The following is a 17,509-nucleotide window of genomic DNA, read 5'->3' on the forward strand; positions in this document are numbered from 1 at the left end:
AGATCATTTTGACTATTCAAAACTCATATTCTAAAACCATAGACGCACTTTATTATTCATTATTATTTCATTATATTATAATAAGCAGTTATACAGTGCATCTGAGAGATGAGTTCAACACAAGACAATTCCACATCATTACATTATGTTTATTATGGAAAGGCAACAATATAAAATCACTCAAACTAAGTGGCTTTACCTTGTACAGTTTATATTTCTTATTTATACTTATATATTAATAGATAACTTGTTCATTTTGGAATATTAGGGTGGGTGGGTTATGTCTTTATTTATCTAAATTGTAAATATATATGTATATTTATAAATATTTACTTCTGTTCCTTCAATATTATTATGTCTATGTTAGTGTTAGTGTTATTATTGTAAAGTACTGTACAACGTTTTTTCAGGCTTTGCCTTAGTTGTACGTCCTCCATCTTAATTTGTATTTTATGTTTGTTATGATGGAAATAAAGATTGAATAATGATTAATAATTATAATACTATAAAAATTTATATCTATAATTCTATCTACAAAGATATTCTAATAAGACCAGTCTTTTAAAAAATAAATTTTTTTTTCAATTGTTAGTTGTTTTTGATTGAATTGAAATTTATATTTATACTGGGTAACCTCTTCAGTCAAAGACTGGTCTCCCAGAGGGCCCAGTTGGTGATCAGTGGCTGTGATGTACTAATACACCGGGGTAACCCCCTACTCGTCTCGAAAGATGTACTAGGTTCTTTAAAGTGCACACGAGCTAGATGTGTACACTGGACCTACGGTTTATAGTCCTTATCCGAGAAGACTCGTTCTACCACCAGAACCATGGAGCGAGTGAGCCTCGAACCCTTGCCGATGTTATGGCTAAGTAATTACGGTTCCACTGTCTTAACCGCTCGGCCACTCACTCACTCAATCAATCACTTGATGATTGCCTTTTTCTTTCCACTAAACTTTGTTTAGTTGTAAAAAAAAGAATATAATACCAGGCATTGTATTAATAAGTCCAAAAGACTTTCATTATAATTACTGAAAACGAAACACATCAAGGGGTTTCTAAATTGTAATAAACGCATCCTGTTTACAATTCATACTATTATTATTATTATATTATTTCTAATTTGTTCTTAAAAATGTTCTTTTGAGTACTTTAAGGAGATGAAAATCTCAAGGTCAATGGACCACAAAATAAAGACATTATTGTAAACTGTTTACAAGTTATGAGTAATATATAAGAATAAAACTGATTTCATTCACCACAAAATGTATACCTGACTATAATGTATTCTATTGTATTGGATAAAATTAAGTGTAGATTAGACAAAGTATAGGACTAAGATTACAGATATAAGTGGTTCAATCCTGAAATTTGGTGTCAAGCCAAATAATACATTTGTCTTGTAAAATAGTAAGGAACTTTCGTAATCATAAGAATATGATAACAAAAATGTCACAAAAATATGTTTTTTGCACTAAAAATCTGTTTCACATGGCAAAGAAATATTGAGGGCGACATTCAAAACATAATTTGAAATTACAGGTGGTTAAATTGTTTAGCATAAAAATAATCAGTGCAAGCGAGAACAAAATAAATAAAATGTATGTATAAGAGAAACAAATTATTTAATTAATTATTATCGTCAATATATGATGCACATCACATGGAGTAAACCTTCCTTGAACAAACAAATCTATAACTTAGGCGTCACGCTTGCCATATGATTGTTTGTTGCCTACGTTCCTTGTTGTTTTATCATGCAAATTACTTCCTCATTTACATACAACCTGTCCTATTGGTATATAAGTACTCTAGGCATTGTTTTCTGTTCTGATGATGAAAATAGTTTCTCAAAACATGTCAAGACATTTTAAGGCAGTTTGCCTATTTATCAAATGTCTCACAAAAGTTATTTTAACTCGAAAGTTTGGTGGAATTATTCATGATGTATTTTAATGTAAAATGCATTAACTTACATCAAAGATTAACAGGATAAAGACAAGAACAATAGCTGTTTGCACTGCTATTATAACAAACTGAACCACAACATGAGATAGCATCACTTCTGTCGCTTTGGCGCCTAAAATAGAATTAAAGTAGTAAACCTGTAAAGACAATGATTGTTTGGCAAAACACAACAGAATATGAAGCAATAATATCTGTGCATACTCACAAACAAAACAAAGTTGTGATAGCTTTTATAACAACCCCAATTTCCAATTTCAGGAGAACCCTTTCTATGTGACTCCCTTTGTGTGTACAGTACATGAAGATGTTAAGCACTCTTACTAAATAGTTGACTCAATATTTAGAAGTTCTATCCACATCTAAAGCTCTGTTTACACTATCAAACTTTATGTGACAAAAAATGTGATGTGCCCATATATGGACACGGTGATGTCATATCACTACCATATTTAAGCATATCACTGCCATATTTGCGTACACTTTTTTGTCACAAAAAGTTTGATAGATGTAGAAAGGGCTTAAGAAGACCTACATAAAGTGTGTAAAAATAGTCAACTGTAATTTACCTGCTACCCATGTTCTTTCTAACAAGCCTTCTTTGCGCTCCAAAATAAAAGTGATACTAGTCATTGATACAGCCAAGAAGAATACAATACTAGACAAAAAAAGAATTGTAAGTATTTAGTTGTAATTCAATAAATCAAAATTATATAAAATACAAAATAAAAATTGAAATTGAAAATATAGGCAATAACTAGTTGATAACGAATTCTAAACTATTGAACCTAACAGTTTTACGTATGCTTTAACCAACTTCTTCAGATATTTTAAACCTTAAAATAGTAAGGCATAGCTTTTTCAAGCCTAGGCCAGCACTGGTCAGCGACTCCCTTCCTAAGTCTAATGATGAAAGAAAAATTGCCTCAATCAATCACTGCAGGATGTGTCAGACATGTTTGAAATTTTAATGTTTTTCTTGCATGCTTACTTCCTCATAGTTATTTGTTTACCCATCTACCTGTAGTCAACTGTATTGTCACATTTTTAACCAAGTTAGGGTGTATAAAACTCACAATGCAAGAATATGTTCCCTCCATTTTTGTTTTCAGTTTTTATAACGATTATTAAATATTATTATTAAAGATACATTGTCATGCACATAAAAAAAATCATTGCAGTTCAACTTTCTTGTACTTGTTGATTCACTTCCTTGCAAAAGTCGACTATCGGATATTGAATAAAATTAGGGCCACTCTTTTTTAATGTTTTTTAGTTGTATTTGTTCAATGATCATATTTACCTTAGTATGACCCCAGGTGCCATAAAATCAGTAAAATCAGACTCCTCGGTTCCATAAATTGGCTCACCAAACTTTGAATAAAAGAAAACCAAATATTTGAAAAAGAACAATTCAATAAAATTATACTTTGATTCAACTTTTTTTTTACAGAGAACAGATTACAATATTTCTTATAAGCAAAAAGTAGATAATACAAACAAGTACAAGAAATCTTAAAAAATAAAAGAAGCTATACGTGACAAAAAAAGTACTATATTTCATAAATAGGAAAAGATCGGATTTAAAAAGAAATTCACAACATTTTAAATTAACGAAAAAAATGTCATGTTTATAAATAGAAAATACAGTATATAGTATAAGTAAAAAAAAAATTTATTAACAGTTTAGAGTACAAACTAACCTGTAGAGGGAGCTCTGCAATTTTAGGATTTATTTTTGGAAACTTAATACTACTTAGCAAATCTGAAATGAAATCCTTAAAAAAAAAATCACTCAGTCAATATAAAAAATTAAAATTAATACCATTTGTGGAAAAGCATGTTTTTTGGAAGTGCTTAAAATCTAATTTCTGTTAAATCCTTAAAATGACATCACTTAACCTGACCTCTGAACAGAAAATAGAAATAGTGCACAGTTTACTTACTTAATTCATCTATTTTAAAACAGTTTAAATCTCTTCTTAATAACCACCTTTTTTATTTTAAGCGCTGTAAGACTTTTTGGTAAAAGACCAAATCAAGATATTATTATTATTATTATTAGTTCAAGGCCGTAATGAGTTGTTCTGGGCCTCCATGGTTAAAACAGTTTAAATCTCTTAATAACTACTTTTTTATTGTAAGCGCTATGAGACTTTTTGGTAAAAGACCAAATCAAGATATTATTATTATTATTAGTTCAAGGCCGTAATGAGTTGTTCTGGGCCTCCATGGTTAAATAAAGTTGAATTGAATCAAATAATGGAGACCATTCTATAGATTGTTTTACTGTATTCCTTTTAGGCACGGGCACAGAAGAATAAGAAATACCTGGTATGCTGTAGACAGTGACTGTTCCAGTGATAAAGCTATTTGTTGATCTGTAAGGAATATCAATTAAGTATAGAATCAAGAAACCCTGAAGTTAAGACAAGATTAATGGCAACGGTTCCGGTTCTCAGAGTCGCTGAGAACCGGACTATCTGGAAAGCCATAACCGCCTGAGAACCGGACTATCTGGAAAGCCATAACCGCCAATGTTCTTAAACATGGTACATGAAGAAGAAGATGTAATGCAAAAATAGAAAGAAATGGAGAGAATGCGAGAGTACACAGCCATCGACCAATAGTAAGAGAAGGAAAATTGACTACAAACATTGAAAAAAAAAAAAAAAAACTCAATCCACTTACTTGTTAGGTCAAGTTGAACATGTACTGTACTGCCCTCTATAGTATCATTGTCAACCTTCGTTCCTTCCACAAATCTGAAAAGGTGATTATGTTATTATTAAAAAATTATCTAGTGAGATAGTAGATTTTAACTGAACAAGACATACAACTTCATGCAGGTCATTTGGAGATCATGGATTTGAGTTGATAAAATTCTACCAAATTTGTCACAGGTTCGGCAATAGAGAGCTTTCAATTCGATGGAGGAACGGCGATCAACCTATGTCAGGTCAATTGTCAACCATCGTCGTCGGTCATCGTCTGACCAGGTACACTGGACCTATGGTTTATAGTCCTTATCCGAGAAGACTTGTTCTACCAACAGAATCATGGAGTGAGTGAGCCTCGAACCCTTGCCGATGTTATGGCTATGGATTACGGTTCCACTGTTTTAACCGCTCGGCTCCCTAATTTCTACTATAACGATGATCTCTATTACAGTGGAACTCTTATTGAAGGAAAAATTCGGAACCCATGTGATGTCCCCTTAATAAGGGTCTCTCAAAGGAGGGATTCTACAGAATACTTGTTTACCTTGTTATTAAATCTGTACTGTAGGTAGGCGCCATATATATAGTACCCCAATACTCTCCTTTCTTAGCGTCTTCAAAGGCATGAGTGAAGTTATCGTAAGGATGCTAAAAATAATTTAATATCAAAATGTTAATAATGATGAGTGATGATTGTGAACAACAAAGGATTCAGGAAAGGAGGACGACATTTCCTTTTTGACAGATTAAATAATATTATACTACTTTTCGATATCTATTTTTGGCAGACTATTAATATTACGAATGAGAGTACGTTTATTGTAAATACATAATATAAAAATAACGCTTAAAAGAGAACGACGTTTCGACTCCATCATGGGGTCATTATCAAGTCCAATGAATAAAATATAAAACAACAACTAATTAAGTAGCACAAGCCAAGGGTCAAAGTTTAAATAACTATTAATATTATTATGATTATTATAATAACTGTAATGGTCGTGATATCTACTGTAGTAGCTGGGAAGTGCAAATAGTGGTACTGACAATTATATGTTATAACCTTTGTCTACACTATCAAACTATCAATTAACAAAAAAGTGTGATGTCAAAATGCCGTAGTGATATGACATCATCGTGTCCATATATGGGCACATCACATTTTTAGTTGCGACTCTACAGCTCACTATGTTGGTCGGTTGGTCGGTAAACACTAACTCAAATTTGAGCACGCGACTGCAGTCATGTATATGGCCTTGTTTTGTCACATAAAGGTTGGTAATTTTAGTGTAGACAGCGCCTAAGACAATAAAATTGCTAGTGTCAAAATCAATGTTTTTCATGTTCAATTCTTTGATGTCACTAACCTGTACAATAGTATCATTATCCAGATGCCACAGAAAATGCTGGCTGTAGTTGAGTGTTGAAGTATCCATGTTGATGACAGCCATGTGAAGGCCTCTTGGAGGGTTACCAATACACAAACAAAATAAACACACCTCAATTATTGGTATTAGAAAGCTGAACAATATTGAACTAGGACAAACAAATAAGAATATGTTTTGTAAAGGTTTTGATAATAGAGAATTTTACTACATAAATACAGGCATGTAAGAAAATATTAATGCGTCCAGGATGACAGCAAACAGAATCCCTCGTATCATTATGTATGGGGAGCTAAAAGGGTTCCGGCCATAGGAGGTCATTAGTTTGTTTAGGATGTGTTTAAAGGTTACAAATATCAATATTGAAACCTGGGAAAAGCTAGCCTTCAAATGCCCGAACTGGAGGAAGGACATCAAGCAAGGAGTAGTTGTTGGCGAAAACAAACAATTAAGTAGACACTTTTTAATGACCAACACTGGCAATTATGATTATCTTTGGACACAATGCGTATAATCCTTCCACAACAGAAAGGGATTTCTTCAGTTCAGCTAAAACACCCAGGACAATCCACAATGGACAGTAAAAGAAGCATAACATCATACAAATTAAATTTGAAGTAACTGTATACTATATAGCAACTTACCCTGGGTTGAAGTAACTGTATACTATATAGCAACTTACCCTGGGTTGAAGTAACTGTATACTATATAGCAACTTACCCTGGGTTGAAGTAACTGTATACTATATAGCAACTTACCCTGGGTTGAAGTAACTGTATACTATATAGCAACTTACCCTGGGTTGAAGTAACTGTATACTATATAGCAACTTACCCTGGGTTGAAGTAACTGTATACTATATAGCAACTTACCCTGGGTTGAAGTAACTGTATACTATATAGCAACTTACCCTGGGTTGCGGATTAGCTTAATAAAGCTTTTAAAGATCATGGCAGATATGTTACTTGTTCTCGGAAGAAAGTCCCATCTTGTACCACCAGACTTCTGATGAGAAACTAAAATACAATATTGGAAATAAATAAAAATATGAACGTTCAGTCTATAATTGATAATTGTTCTAATCCGTATAAAAAGTGCTGCATTATCGAATGGTTTAAGCCTAGATTCTTGCTAAAAGTAGGTGTGTTATAAAACTAATAGTGAATGTTTTATAGTCTTGCAATAGAACAAACAAATTCGGCAAAAGATGAATGGAATGTTATGTTTTCCTTCATGAAATTATTTGTACCATTTCACTCATAAAAATTCATTATTTTATAAATGAATAATATTTATGGATCTTCCACAGATACCTTCTGGTAGTTCCTCATCAGGTAGCAGCCTAGCCGTATCTCCTGCACTCTCTTTTATCCTCTCAACATTTTCTACGTTACCATAGTCACCAACATCCTGAACATTCATTGTATGATGGCTGTCAGAAGAGACCATCTGAAATAATACCCATGGTAGCAAGTCAAAATGTGTTTAGCAAAGTTTACAATTCAATTTACTTTACTTTTTCTATACAATTTGAATACTTTGATATTCTATTAAAGATGTATTGTCCCTTTGACTAATTCCAAAAAAATGAAAAATAATAGATTTTGAAAAAAGGTGGGTCATTTTGAAGTATCATAATAGTTATTAACTATCACCAAAAATTTTTTGGAAACAAAAAAATTTAACTGAAATACAGACTTTTTTTGTTAAAAAAATAACTTTGACTTCCAGTCAAAGTTTTCAATCGAAACATATCCCATAATGAAACGCGCTTGTTTGGCTACTCTGTATGCATAATCAAAAAACTTCCTCATGATCTGTGTGAAAATACCTTCTTAACCGTGACGAGTTGTAAACAATCCTAATTTAGCATATGCATAATGCGTACTCATGGTTTGAAATCTTTGTTTACTTTCGCTCGTGACGATTTTCCAGATGAAATGTAATCAAACTAATTTACCTGTTAATTACGTAAACTTGTTGTTTTTGGCTCAAATTTTCGACTTAAAGTGAATAACTTTAATATTACTTTGATATGGCCACTTTAAATTTAGAATATTTTGACCATCATTTTTTTGTGTTTCAAGGGACAATACATCTTTAAGTAAATGTGTAATTAGTATGTCATGTTTGTATGTACAGTAGCCCCACTTTTGGGACACCTATATCATGGGGAAATGAACAAGGTGTTTTTAAACTATAGCCAACCCCTAGTGGGGAAACTTTGTTGAGTCCCGGTCTTCTTTATAGGGTTCAATATAATATTGTTACTTGTTGTTATGTCAGAGTGAATTAAAATAATGAATGTCCTTACCTCTTGAGGTTCACTTGCATCCCTCATGCATAGTTTTAAAAACACACCCTCTAGAGTCTAAAATGATATATTAAGTATAATCATTAAAACTATTCAATTCGGATTTAATTGGGACTGACACAAAAATGTAAATGGCCATTTCAGAACAAGATCTAAACCTAAGCTTTTTGAACTAAGTAAAACTATTCCCAAAATGCTTTGGTTTGGCCATGCGAAATATTGTAATACCGAGACATGACCAGTATTTGTATCTAGGAGCACGAAAAACAAGATTATTAACAACCAAGATAAGATTCCACTACTGTAGAGGCAAGAACTAGGTGGTTTGGCTTGCCTACCGAAGTCCAAGTCCAGAGGATTCAAATACTGTTCAAAGTCTGACGATGTTCAACTCCACTCAAAACTTTGTAGAGGATCTCCATATTTTTCTGTAAGTGAAAGATGATTTCCAGCTCCCTGGAGGACAATGAATGTCACTCTTGGTAAACCTTAGTTGTATGTACCTAAAGCAGTAAAAAAAGAAACATAAAAAACAAACCTGCATTTGATGATAATGCATAAGATCTTGTGGAGCAGACTCAGATAAAAGCACACCACTTCTCATCAATCCAACCTAAGAAAAGTAAGAAAATATGAAAGACTAAGAACTATAGCATAAATCAAGAAACAATCAGAAAGGAGGAATACAATTAGCAAGTCAGTAAAATAAAGTCTCATGATACAGTGTCTCATGGTCACCACTGTATCCAGGATACACCACCACATGTTAACCACTGTATCCGAGATACAGTCCAACATGTTACCCATTGTAGCCAGGATACAGCCCAACATGTTACCCACTGTATCAAGGAGACACTGCGATGTTACCCACTGTATCCAGGATACATAGTCACATATTGTAATCATTTTAATAAAAACAATTACACTGAATTTAGGAATTTCCCATGACAATACAATAACTTTAATATGACTCTGTTAATTAGCATGAACGTTTATTTTCAAATATGTCAATGATAAATATAGTGCCCTTGTTGTTTTTAGTGAATAAAGCTAGCCAAAACACTTGTTAATCTTTTTAAAAACAGTCAAAGCATACCGAATCAGCCTGTCTTGCTTCTTCAATATAGTGCGTTGTAATGATAACAGTTGATTTGCCTCCTTTCGTTAGATTAATTAAGTGTTCCCAGATTCTAAAAACAGGGAAGATTGATAAAACCATGAAAGCAATTTGGTTTCTTTGAAATATATAAGGTAAAACAATATACAGCACAGTAGAACACCTTCCAATTTGCAGGAGAAACTCAGTTTAAGGGGATGCTTTCCTGTGAAACAATCAAGGGGAAATATGTGTTATTAATATGTGACATTAGACAACCCTAGTATATATAGATACTTTTTTTTACGTCCCACAGGTGTCCTCTTAAAGATGTATTGTCCCAAAAAAACATGAAAAATGAAGATTAATTAAATCAGACTTTGAATAGGTTATTTTGTAGTTTTAAGTTCATCACTTCCGTAGAGGGAAAAAATAATCTTTTCACTTATAAAATAATATAATAAATAGTTAAAATCAACCAAAAATCCATTGGCTGGCAGCCAATTTGATCATTCATTTTGTTTTAAATTACAGTTTTTCAGGTAAATACATTTTGTTTAGATCCAGTTTTTTGTCAAAGTGGATAACAATTATGTGACATTAAAATGGCATATTCAACAAAAAAAATATTAAAATTATTTTTCAGGTGGACAAGACATCTTTAATAGAGGTACTACTGTACCTCATTCTTAGCATAGGATCAACTCCTACAGTTGGCTCGTCCAAAATCAACAACTGAGGTGAATGAAGCAACGCGACAGCAAAGGAAACTCTTCTTTTTTGTCCACCACTGTGAAAAAAAGAAATTAAAATCATTTTACAGTAATTGCTTTTAAGTAATATACATATAATTATTAGATTTGGATATTATTATTTCACAGCAACACAACCAATATTATCATAAAGTACTTTTTAACTGGGCCAAATAGCCAAAACAACTCCCTTATAAACTGTAATGTCTTTAATTACTAAAACAAATATGAACAGTTTTGTCTGTCTTAAGCTGGTTTTCTGTAAGTGAATTTCACTAATGCACATGCTTATTAATATCTACCTCCGCCAGAATGGCGAGAGGTTATGAGGTCCATCGGGTGTGTCTGTTTCTTTTTATATTTGTTAGTTAGCAGGATTACTCAAAAAGTCAGATTTTCATAAGATTTTAATGGATGTTTTCATAGCTGTATGGGAACATGTGATTCAATTATCATATGCCTGGTTCAAATATCAAGCTAACCACAGGGATTTTAACTGAAAAAGCTTTATTATTACGTCTTTATTGACATGTGGCATTGGCGGAGGTTTGTGCTCTCTGAGTTTTCTTCTAGTTTCATCTACTTTTTGTGACGTGCAAAAATGCACAGCCATAACCCTAATGAAAAACAGGCTTTAGGGTGTGTGCTCGCCAGACAGACATACATGTACTGAACACTTCAATAGTGGTTCTCACCTTAGGTTAGATATCAAAGATTTTGGTGTGGGAAGGTGAAGCAATTCAACTAGAAACTCTTTCCTGGCTTGCAACTTATCTTTCTTCATGCTACACAATGTTCCAAAATAAGTCAATGTTTCATGAATTGTAAATTCTTCATAGAGGGCAGTCTCCTGTATAGGGAAATAAAGCAACTTGCTGTATTATAATTTTCATGACATCATCAATAAAGAAGAAGTTTAATATACAGTACACTAATTACAGCATTTATACTCTTATTTATAATGTATTTCTTATTTCTTCACACACCTGAGGCATGTATCCAACCATTGGTCCAGGTACGCCATGACCCTGGGTCAATGGTGGCTTTCCGCAGATGATGATGGTACCACTATCATAACGCAATCTACCAAGGCAGCATCTTAAAAGCGTTGTTTTTCCACACCCACTTGCTCCTAGCAGACCATATCTGTCAAAATACGTACAAATAAGACATGCTACTAAAAATAAATACGTGCTCTAATATTATTTGAGGGAGGCATGTTCATTTTTATTAGCTGCAATACAATTACATGTATCAAATAATTTCCACAATTAATATCAAGAAGTGATAAAATACAGTTAAAATTGTTTCACAATTTTTTTGTAAAAAATGGAAACCAATGAATTCTACTACAAACATAAATGTTCAAAATTTTCGAGAAAAAAAAAATGCTCAGGGCGTTTATTTGAGAGATGAATTCACGCAGGGAGTTGAAATATAACCGTTCATCATTCACCTCATGCCATTATTTCAAAGTTGTTATATTTACTGTATTATATATATAACTTTTTATATTTTTACAATATTTGGACCAATAAAATATATCTATCTACATACAGTATAAAACTTACATAGTGCCTTGATTTACTGTCATGTTTAGGCCATTCAGTACAGGCAGTCGATTCTTTCCGGTGCCATAGTGCTTGTGAATTCCTTGCACGGTGAGGGCTGTGTTTTTTCTAGTCATATTTATGGATTTCTAGTTCCTATGATAAACAAAAACAATTATTTTGGCAACTATTTGCAAACATTCATAATAGTCAGGCCCGTAGCCAGGGGGGTTTTTATGGTTCGGGCGAACCCCCCCCCTTTACAGCGAACCCCCCTTAACCGACTGCGAACCCCCATTCCCGACATGCCCAATACCTCACCCTCATATTCGAAAATCGTCCAAATACGTGCCCCACAGTACAAAAAGTTGTTCGTAAATTAAAAAATTTGTAAACTCGTTCGGAATAACTCATACAGTACCTTCTTCCCTGTATGAGCGTACTTCGAGTGATATAGTCTGTATAAAGAGTTGCAAATGAATTGCCGATTTTAACCTGAAAAACAAATGTTTGGTCCCTGCATGTAACATGATATTGACGCGTCTCACAGCGAGCTGGGGGACGGACGAACGATTCGTACAAAAGACACCGCCAGACAACTGCGTACCAATTGTTTAGATCACTGGCAGTCAGGCAGCATGCATAAAGTATATAGCCTTCCGACATACATCAGTATTTATGTGTGGCTATGAAGTATGTATCATAGAGGATCATAGTGAATATTAATATTTTACACTATAATATCTATGGTATCATGTACTGTAGTTCACATTATGACATCCGATTATTTTTTTCTAGACCACCAGCCGATACGTACTCAAATGTATCAATATCACCTATTTACATTGGCATATTTAATTTCCTCAACAAATTGCTGTAAATAAATATTATAGATAGAGCTATAATAAGAATTGCATTTGCCTTCACCCAGTGTGCTTTTTTCGGGGCTTCTCCTAGACGTACGTTCGCATTGAACTTGAACGCAAAACAAAATATCGAGTAAATGATCAAACAATCGGTGGTTCCACACAGAGCACGCGCATCTAACATACGGCAACAAATGTTATCGTTAGTCCATGAGTCCAAGTACGATCGTTTTGCTCATTGGTAGCATGCTGCATGAGAGTGTCTTTTCCGGCCATCTAGGGGTGTCATTTAACAAAATTTGCTTCGCCTCAGGCCCCACCCCAGGGGTGGGGGTGACCCAAATACTTAGTGTGCGAACCCCCCCTTGACAGATCCTGGCTACGGCCCTGATAGTTTATAATTGGCAAATATTGATTTCAAATTTGACAGATAATTCAAAGAATATAAAAATTAAATTTGCTATAAAACTAAAGTCTACCATTATACCATGTACCATCTACTGTAGGTCCGTCTATCCACTATTTTACATACTTTAAATTTGTATTAATATAGTAGGGTGTAGTAATGGTGTGGTAATGTAGTAGGCTATGCCTAAACTTTAATATGAAAGGCCTAGCTACTACTACTAGCACTACTTTACACTGTAGTATATTAGGCTTGGATCAAAAGTAATTTACCGTTCATTTATGGTAAGTTGAAATACGCTTCTGATATGTATGGCATATGCCTAAAATGTCGAAATTTGAAATCAGTTTGTTTTGTTTGTTTTATTAGTTTCTCCACACATTTTAAAATAAAAGATAAAAATTACAAATTGCAAAAAGAAAATTACAATAAACAAGAAAAACATAAAAAATGTGCGGATGGAGGTCAAAATAAGTTGCGGACAACTTTAAGTCGTGACCACCAGTTAAAAAAAAAAAAAAAAAATTAAGTCACTAGCAGCCAAAGCCCATACTTACCACAAACAATTCATCCAGACAATCATGGGATCTTGGGTAAAGCTGGCCTTTGAGGCTTTAATTGTACCAAACAAATATGATGCGATTGTGAGTATATAAATGATGTAATCAAAAGCATCAATAGGCTAGTACTCGACTATGAGGATGCACTTGTTACACGCATTCAGTGGCAATTTGAACAATTTAATATTCATTGAAAAAATACCGGAAATTGATTATTGTTCACAGTACGTCTAACAACATTATTATTAAACACAAATGGATTACCGTGATTTCTATAATTAATATTAACGCGACTAATGTCATTGTTTACGTAAACTGCCACATTAGTAACTAGGCCTATGCATAGTAGTACTAGGCCTAGCTAGGCCTAGTAGTAGCCTGGCTATATAGCAGAAGTAGGCTATAAGAGCTACCTACCTACCTGGTCCTGGCCTACCTAGCATGGAGTTATCTATTTTTATACCTCCACTCCATGTATCTACTACTTACTAGTATGCCTGGTCTGGGAGGGACAGGCTAGGCCTACAAGAGAGGGGAGAGACAGAGAGGCTTTTTATAGGTAGGCCAGACCTAGGCCTACTACGTAGACTACAGTACTAGCCTAGGCTAATAGTAGTAGGCCTAGGCTAGGCGGCCTACTAGCCTAGGCCTAGCCTAGTGTTGTAGTAGCCTAGGTAGGCCTAGCCTAGTAGTAGGCCTAGATAGCTAGTAGGGAGGGCCTAGGCCTACATAGTATACTGCACACTATAGTACTAGCTAGGCCTAGGGCCTTATCTAGACTAATTATAAGTAAATAAATAAGGAGTTATATACCACATTAATAAAACAACACTAAAAAGTAAACATTTGTTTGGGTTCTGCTGCTGCTGCCCAGGTTCGCCGGCCGCGATTTTTTTTTTCGTACATAAGTTGGGGACCCCTCGTGAAACGTCACAAAATAAACATGAATAATTTATCAGTTAAATTTACTTTTTCCGTGTGCACCCAAGCGTATAGCAACAAGAAGTGATTACACCGTACTGCAGCTGTTGTACATTTTCTTCATTCAGCTATAACTGAACTTTAAATTGTACATTTTATTTGTGTAATTACAATTATTACTAATAATTTTTTATAATAATTATAATTATAAAACTGTAATTTATATATTTTAAAGTTGTTGTGTGTTTTCAATTTATATGTGATTTATGTATGTGGTTTTGAGTCTTTGATAGTGCTTGCACTGTTGGCAATCTTCAGGGTACTCCATCCACCACACTTGTATGTATAATGTTGTTGGTTTCTTTCTGTTTGTATACCTGGATATTGAATAAATAAATAAATAAATAAATAGTATAGCAGTAGTTATTAACAACGCTTTACACAACTTAAGGTCAAAACACTACAATGTATTTTCTTCCAAGAGCTCTTGAGAAGACAAATGCACATCTACGTCATTGAAATGGGTACTTAAAGTCTTTTATTGGTTTCTAAAACTACACCGAATTTGTTAAACAAATTATTCAATCTGTGGTAATAAAATTGAAAACCTTTTATGAAAATTCATATGTACATTACTTTGCGGTTCATTCGTGATTAAGTTATACATCTACAAGGAATGCATCCATTTCAGACGGAATTTACACTCAATGGAATCATAATAGGTCTACTACATACATTACAGTTCAAACTGTGTGTCATTTATTGTGAAGGTTTTCTTTTCCACCTGAGCACCCTCTCGTTTATGCCCTGAAGGTGAGCTAAAACGAAAATTGTTTGGTTTGTTTTTTCATTCAGTCACTACGAGTTCATTGTAAGGTAAGTACAATTTTGGTCAACGATTTTTTTTCTTTTATCTCGATTTTGATCGGACCCGTAAGATACAACTTCAGATCCATAGCCTCTTTTGAAACGAATACTTTGCTTGAATTAAGAGCCAGGTTGGAGTTGTATCATCTTCTTGGAGGAACTACTAACTATTTGGAAAAAACTAGGCCTACTAACTCCTTTGGTAAACCACTAAATCCTTAGAGAAGCTACTTACTCAGGGAGGAATTTACTACTGACTACTTGGAGGATACTAACTCCTATACCTAGAGGAACTACTGACTTCTCGACTTGGAGGAACTACTCTCCTTGACTTAGAGGAACTACTAACTCCTAGACTTGGAGGAACTACTCTACACTCCTTGAAAAAAAACATTAACTGGTTATTATTATTATCCTTGCTAAGCCTTATATTCAGGAAATCTTTAGTTGAATCGCTCTTACCATAGAGATAATACTACTGTAAACGAAAACCTCTTTTAAAGTAAGATAATATAAAGTGATGATAAAAATACAGTCATTTGAAAGAAAGAAAAATTCATTGTCGTTTGAATTGAAAATCATGGTGAAGGACGGGGTAATATAATGTGAATAGTTTAGAAATTATTTTCTACGGCAACGTGGCTGATTCATCTATTGTCATATGACATTATTATCTGTCTATTATTCTTCATTTATTCACGGATAATAAACCAATTGTATATTGCCAGTTACTGACCGGGAACATTTAGTTCCGATCCATTGAATACAAGCGTTTGACACAAGTTTATTTCGACGATCTCAATTGAGTCACCTCTTTCTTTTGTAGTTTAGCCAACCAATAAACAAAAAGTCTTGGCGTGTCACAGTTTTGAGCTTTTGAGCTTTTGTTAATTTTTGTTACTCTTAATTATAGTACTTGCTTTGTATGTTTGTTTGTTATCACGATAGCACCTATAATTTCAAGTTATCATTCTGACTTTTTTGGTGTAAATAGGTACTTACAGCATGCCTCTTAACATTCAAGAAAATCGGTTCATTAATATATTCACAAAAAAAATAACAAAAAATTTGTATTCTTTTAACATAGGCCGAAATATCAATATGCGTCTCTGTGGCAATATTTTGCTTCACTCAGCGCTTTCATAATATTTATTGTTGTATGGTACAAAGTGTGAAAGTAGGTATTTTGATAATAAATTGTTTTCTCGGACTAAGTTACAAGATGAATGATTTTTCCGATCTAGATCATTGTGTATTAGGCATTTGAATATAATATGTCATCGACATCACTTAATGAAACGGCACAAACATTTTTAAAAAGAATCAAACAAAACTATTTGTTTTTTAAAAAAGGGAAGAGGGGGAGGGGTGTTCACAAATATGAATATTTGTTGGAATAACAATCATTATAACACGATTGATGGTTTTAATATAATAGAAATAATCGTTAGCAAGAAATTCCCATCGAGAATAAAATTATTATCTAGAATTGAAACCAATATTCAAAATGTATGAATATAACATTTTTCACTCACAAAATGTTCATATGTTATTGCCGTTCATAATGTTATACCCGAGCCCGTATACATATTTAACCAATCTTATCTAAGTATAATAATTTTACTATGTCGAAACAAAAAGAATGCTCAATCACGTACCCGTCTGGTAGCCTATTTGTTAACAATTCAGTACCATGGTTGAGTTCTCATAGTGAATCGTTACAGACATAAAGAAATATGGAACAAAGGTTAGAAACACATTTTTTCTTTCAACTGAAAATAATTATACAAAATAATTGTTCAAATCAACGTTGATTAAAAAAACCATAAATATGTTGTTACATATGTGTTTCCTAACACGGTATGCTGTCGGATCACATGCATTTTTTAAAAAAAGATAAATATAGTTATAACATGGACCAAGGAGGAACCTATACTGGACCTATACTGATTTGTAGGTCCATGGTTATAAAACGAATAGGTAAGCCTACATTCCCAGCAGACTGACAGCCTACACAATAACAATACCAACTCAAGAACGGTAAACAATAGACTTAAGATCAAGGCCACGCACTGTATTGTGTTTTGCATACCTCTTGTATCCAA

General features: G+C 33.5%; 1 protein-coding gene across 2 annotated transcripts in view; it reads right to left on the reverse strand.

Moving 5' to 3' along the window:
- LOC140056851 (ABC transporter G family member 20-like) overlaps window positions 1-14,514 on the reverse strand; it is a 33,340-nt gene extending 18,826 nt beyond the window's left edge. Inside the window, exons 1-18 of one of the 2 annotated variants that reach the window (XM_072102353.1) lie at window positions 14,430-14,514; window positions 11,806-11,940; window positions 11,221-11,380; window positions 10,930-11,084; window positions 10,165-10,272; window positions 9,483-9,576; window positions 8,925-8,999; window positions 8,387-8,443; window positions 7,386-7,521; window positions 6,983-7,088; window positions 6,055-6,223; window positions 5,232-5,335; window positions 4,659-4,732; window positions 4,299-4,348; window positions 3,671-3,745; window positions 3,271-3,341; window positions 2,537-2,625; window positions 1,979-2,082 (exon numbers count right to left, since the gene is read on the reverse strand). In XM_072102353.1, the coding sequence (XP_071958454.1) occupies window positions 1,979-2,082; window positions 2,537-2,625; window positions 3,271-3,341; window positions 3,671-3,745; window positions 4,299-4,348; window positions 4,659-4,732; window positions 5,232-5,335; window positions 6,055-6,223; window positions 6,983-7,088; window positions 7,386-7,521; window positions 8,387-8,443; window positions 8,925-8,999; window positions 9,483-9,576; window positions 10,165-10,272; window positions 10,930-11,084; window positions 11,221-11,380; window positions 11,806-11,921 (1,743 nt within the window). In that variant the 5' untranslated portion in view covers window positions 11,922-11,940; window positions 14,430-14,514. The remainder of the gene's footprint in view (window positions 1-1,978; window positions 2,083-2,536; window positions 2,626-3,270; window positions 3,342-3,670; window positions 3,746-4,298; window positions 4,349-4,658; window positions 4,733-5,231; window positions 5,336-6,054; window positions 6,224-6,982; window positions 7,089-7,385; window positions 7,522-8,386; window positions 8,444-8,924; window positions 9,000-9,482; window positions 9,577-10,164; window positions 10,273-10,929; window positions 11,085-11,220; window positions 11,381-11,805; window positions 11,941-14,429) is intronic. The other variant, XM_072102352.1, reaches the window with a different exon arrangement.
- Between the last annotated feature and the right edge of the window lie 2,995 nt (window positions 14,515-17,509).

The sequence above is a fragment of the Antedon mediterranea genome, chromosome 8 (genome assembly GCF_964355755.1).
Source record: "Antedon mediterranea chromosome 8, ecAntMedi1.1, whole genome shotgun sequence".
In the NCBI taxonomy this organism is placed as follows: Eukaryota; Metazoa; Echinodermata; class Crinoidea; order Comatulida; family Antedonidae; genus Antedon; species Antedon mediterranea.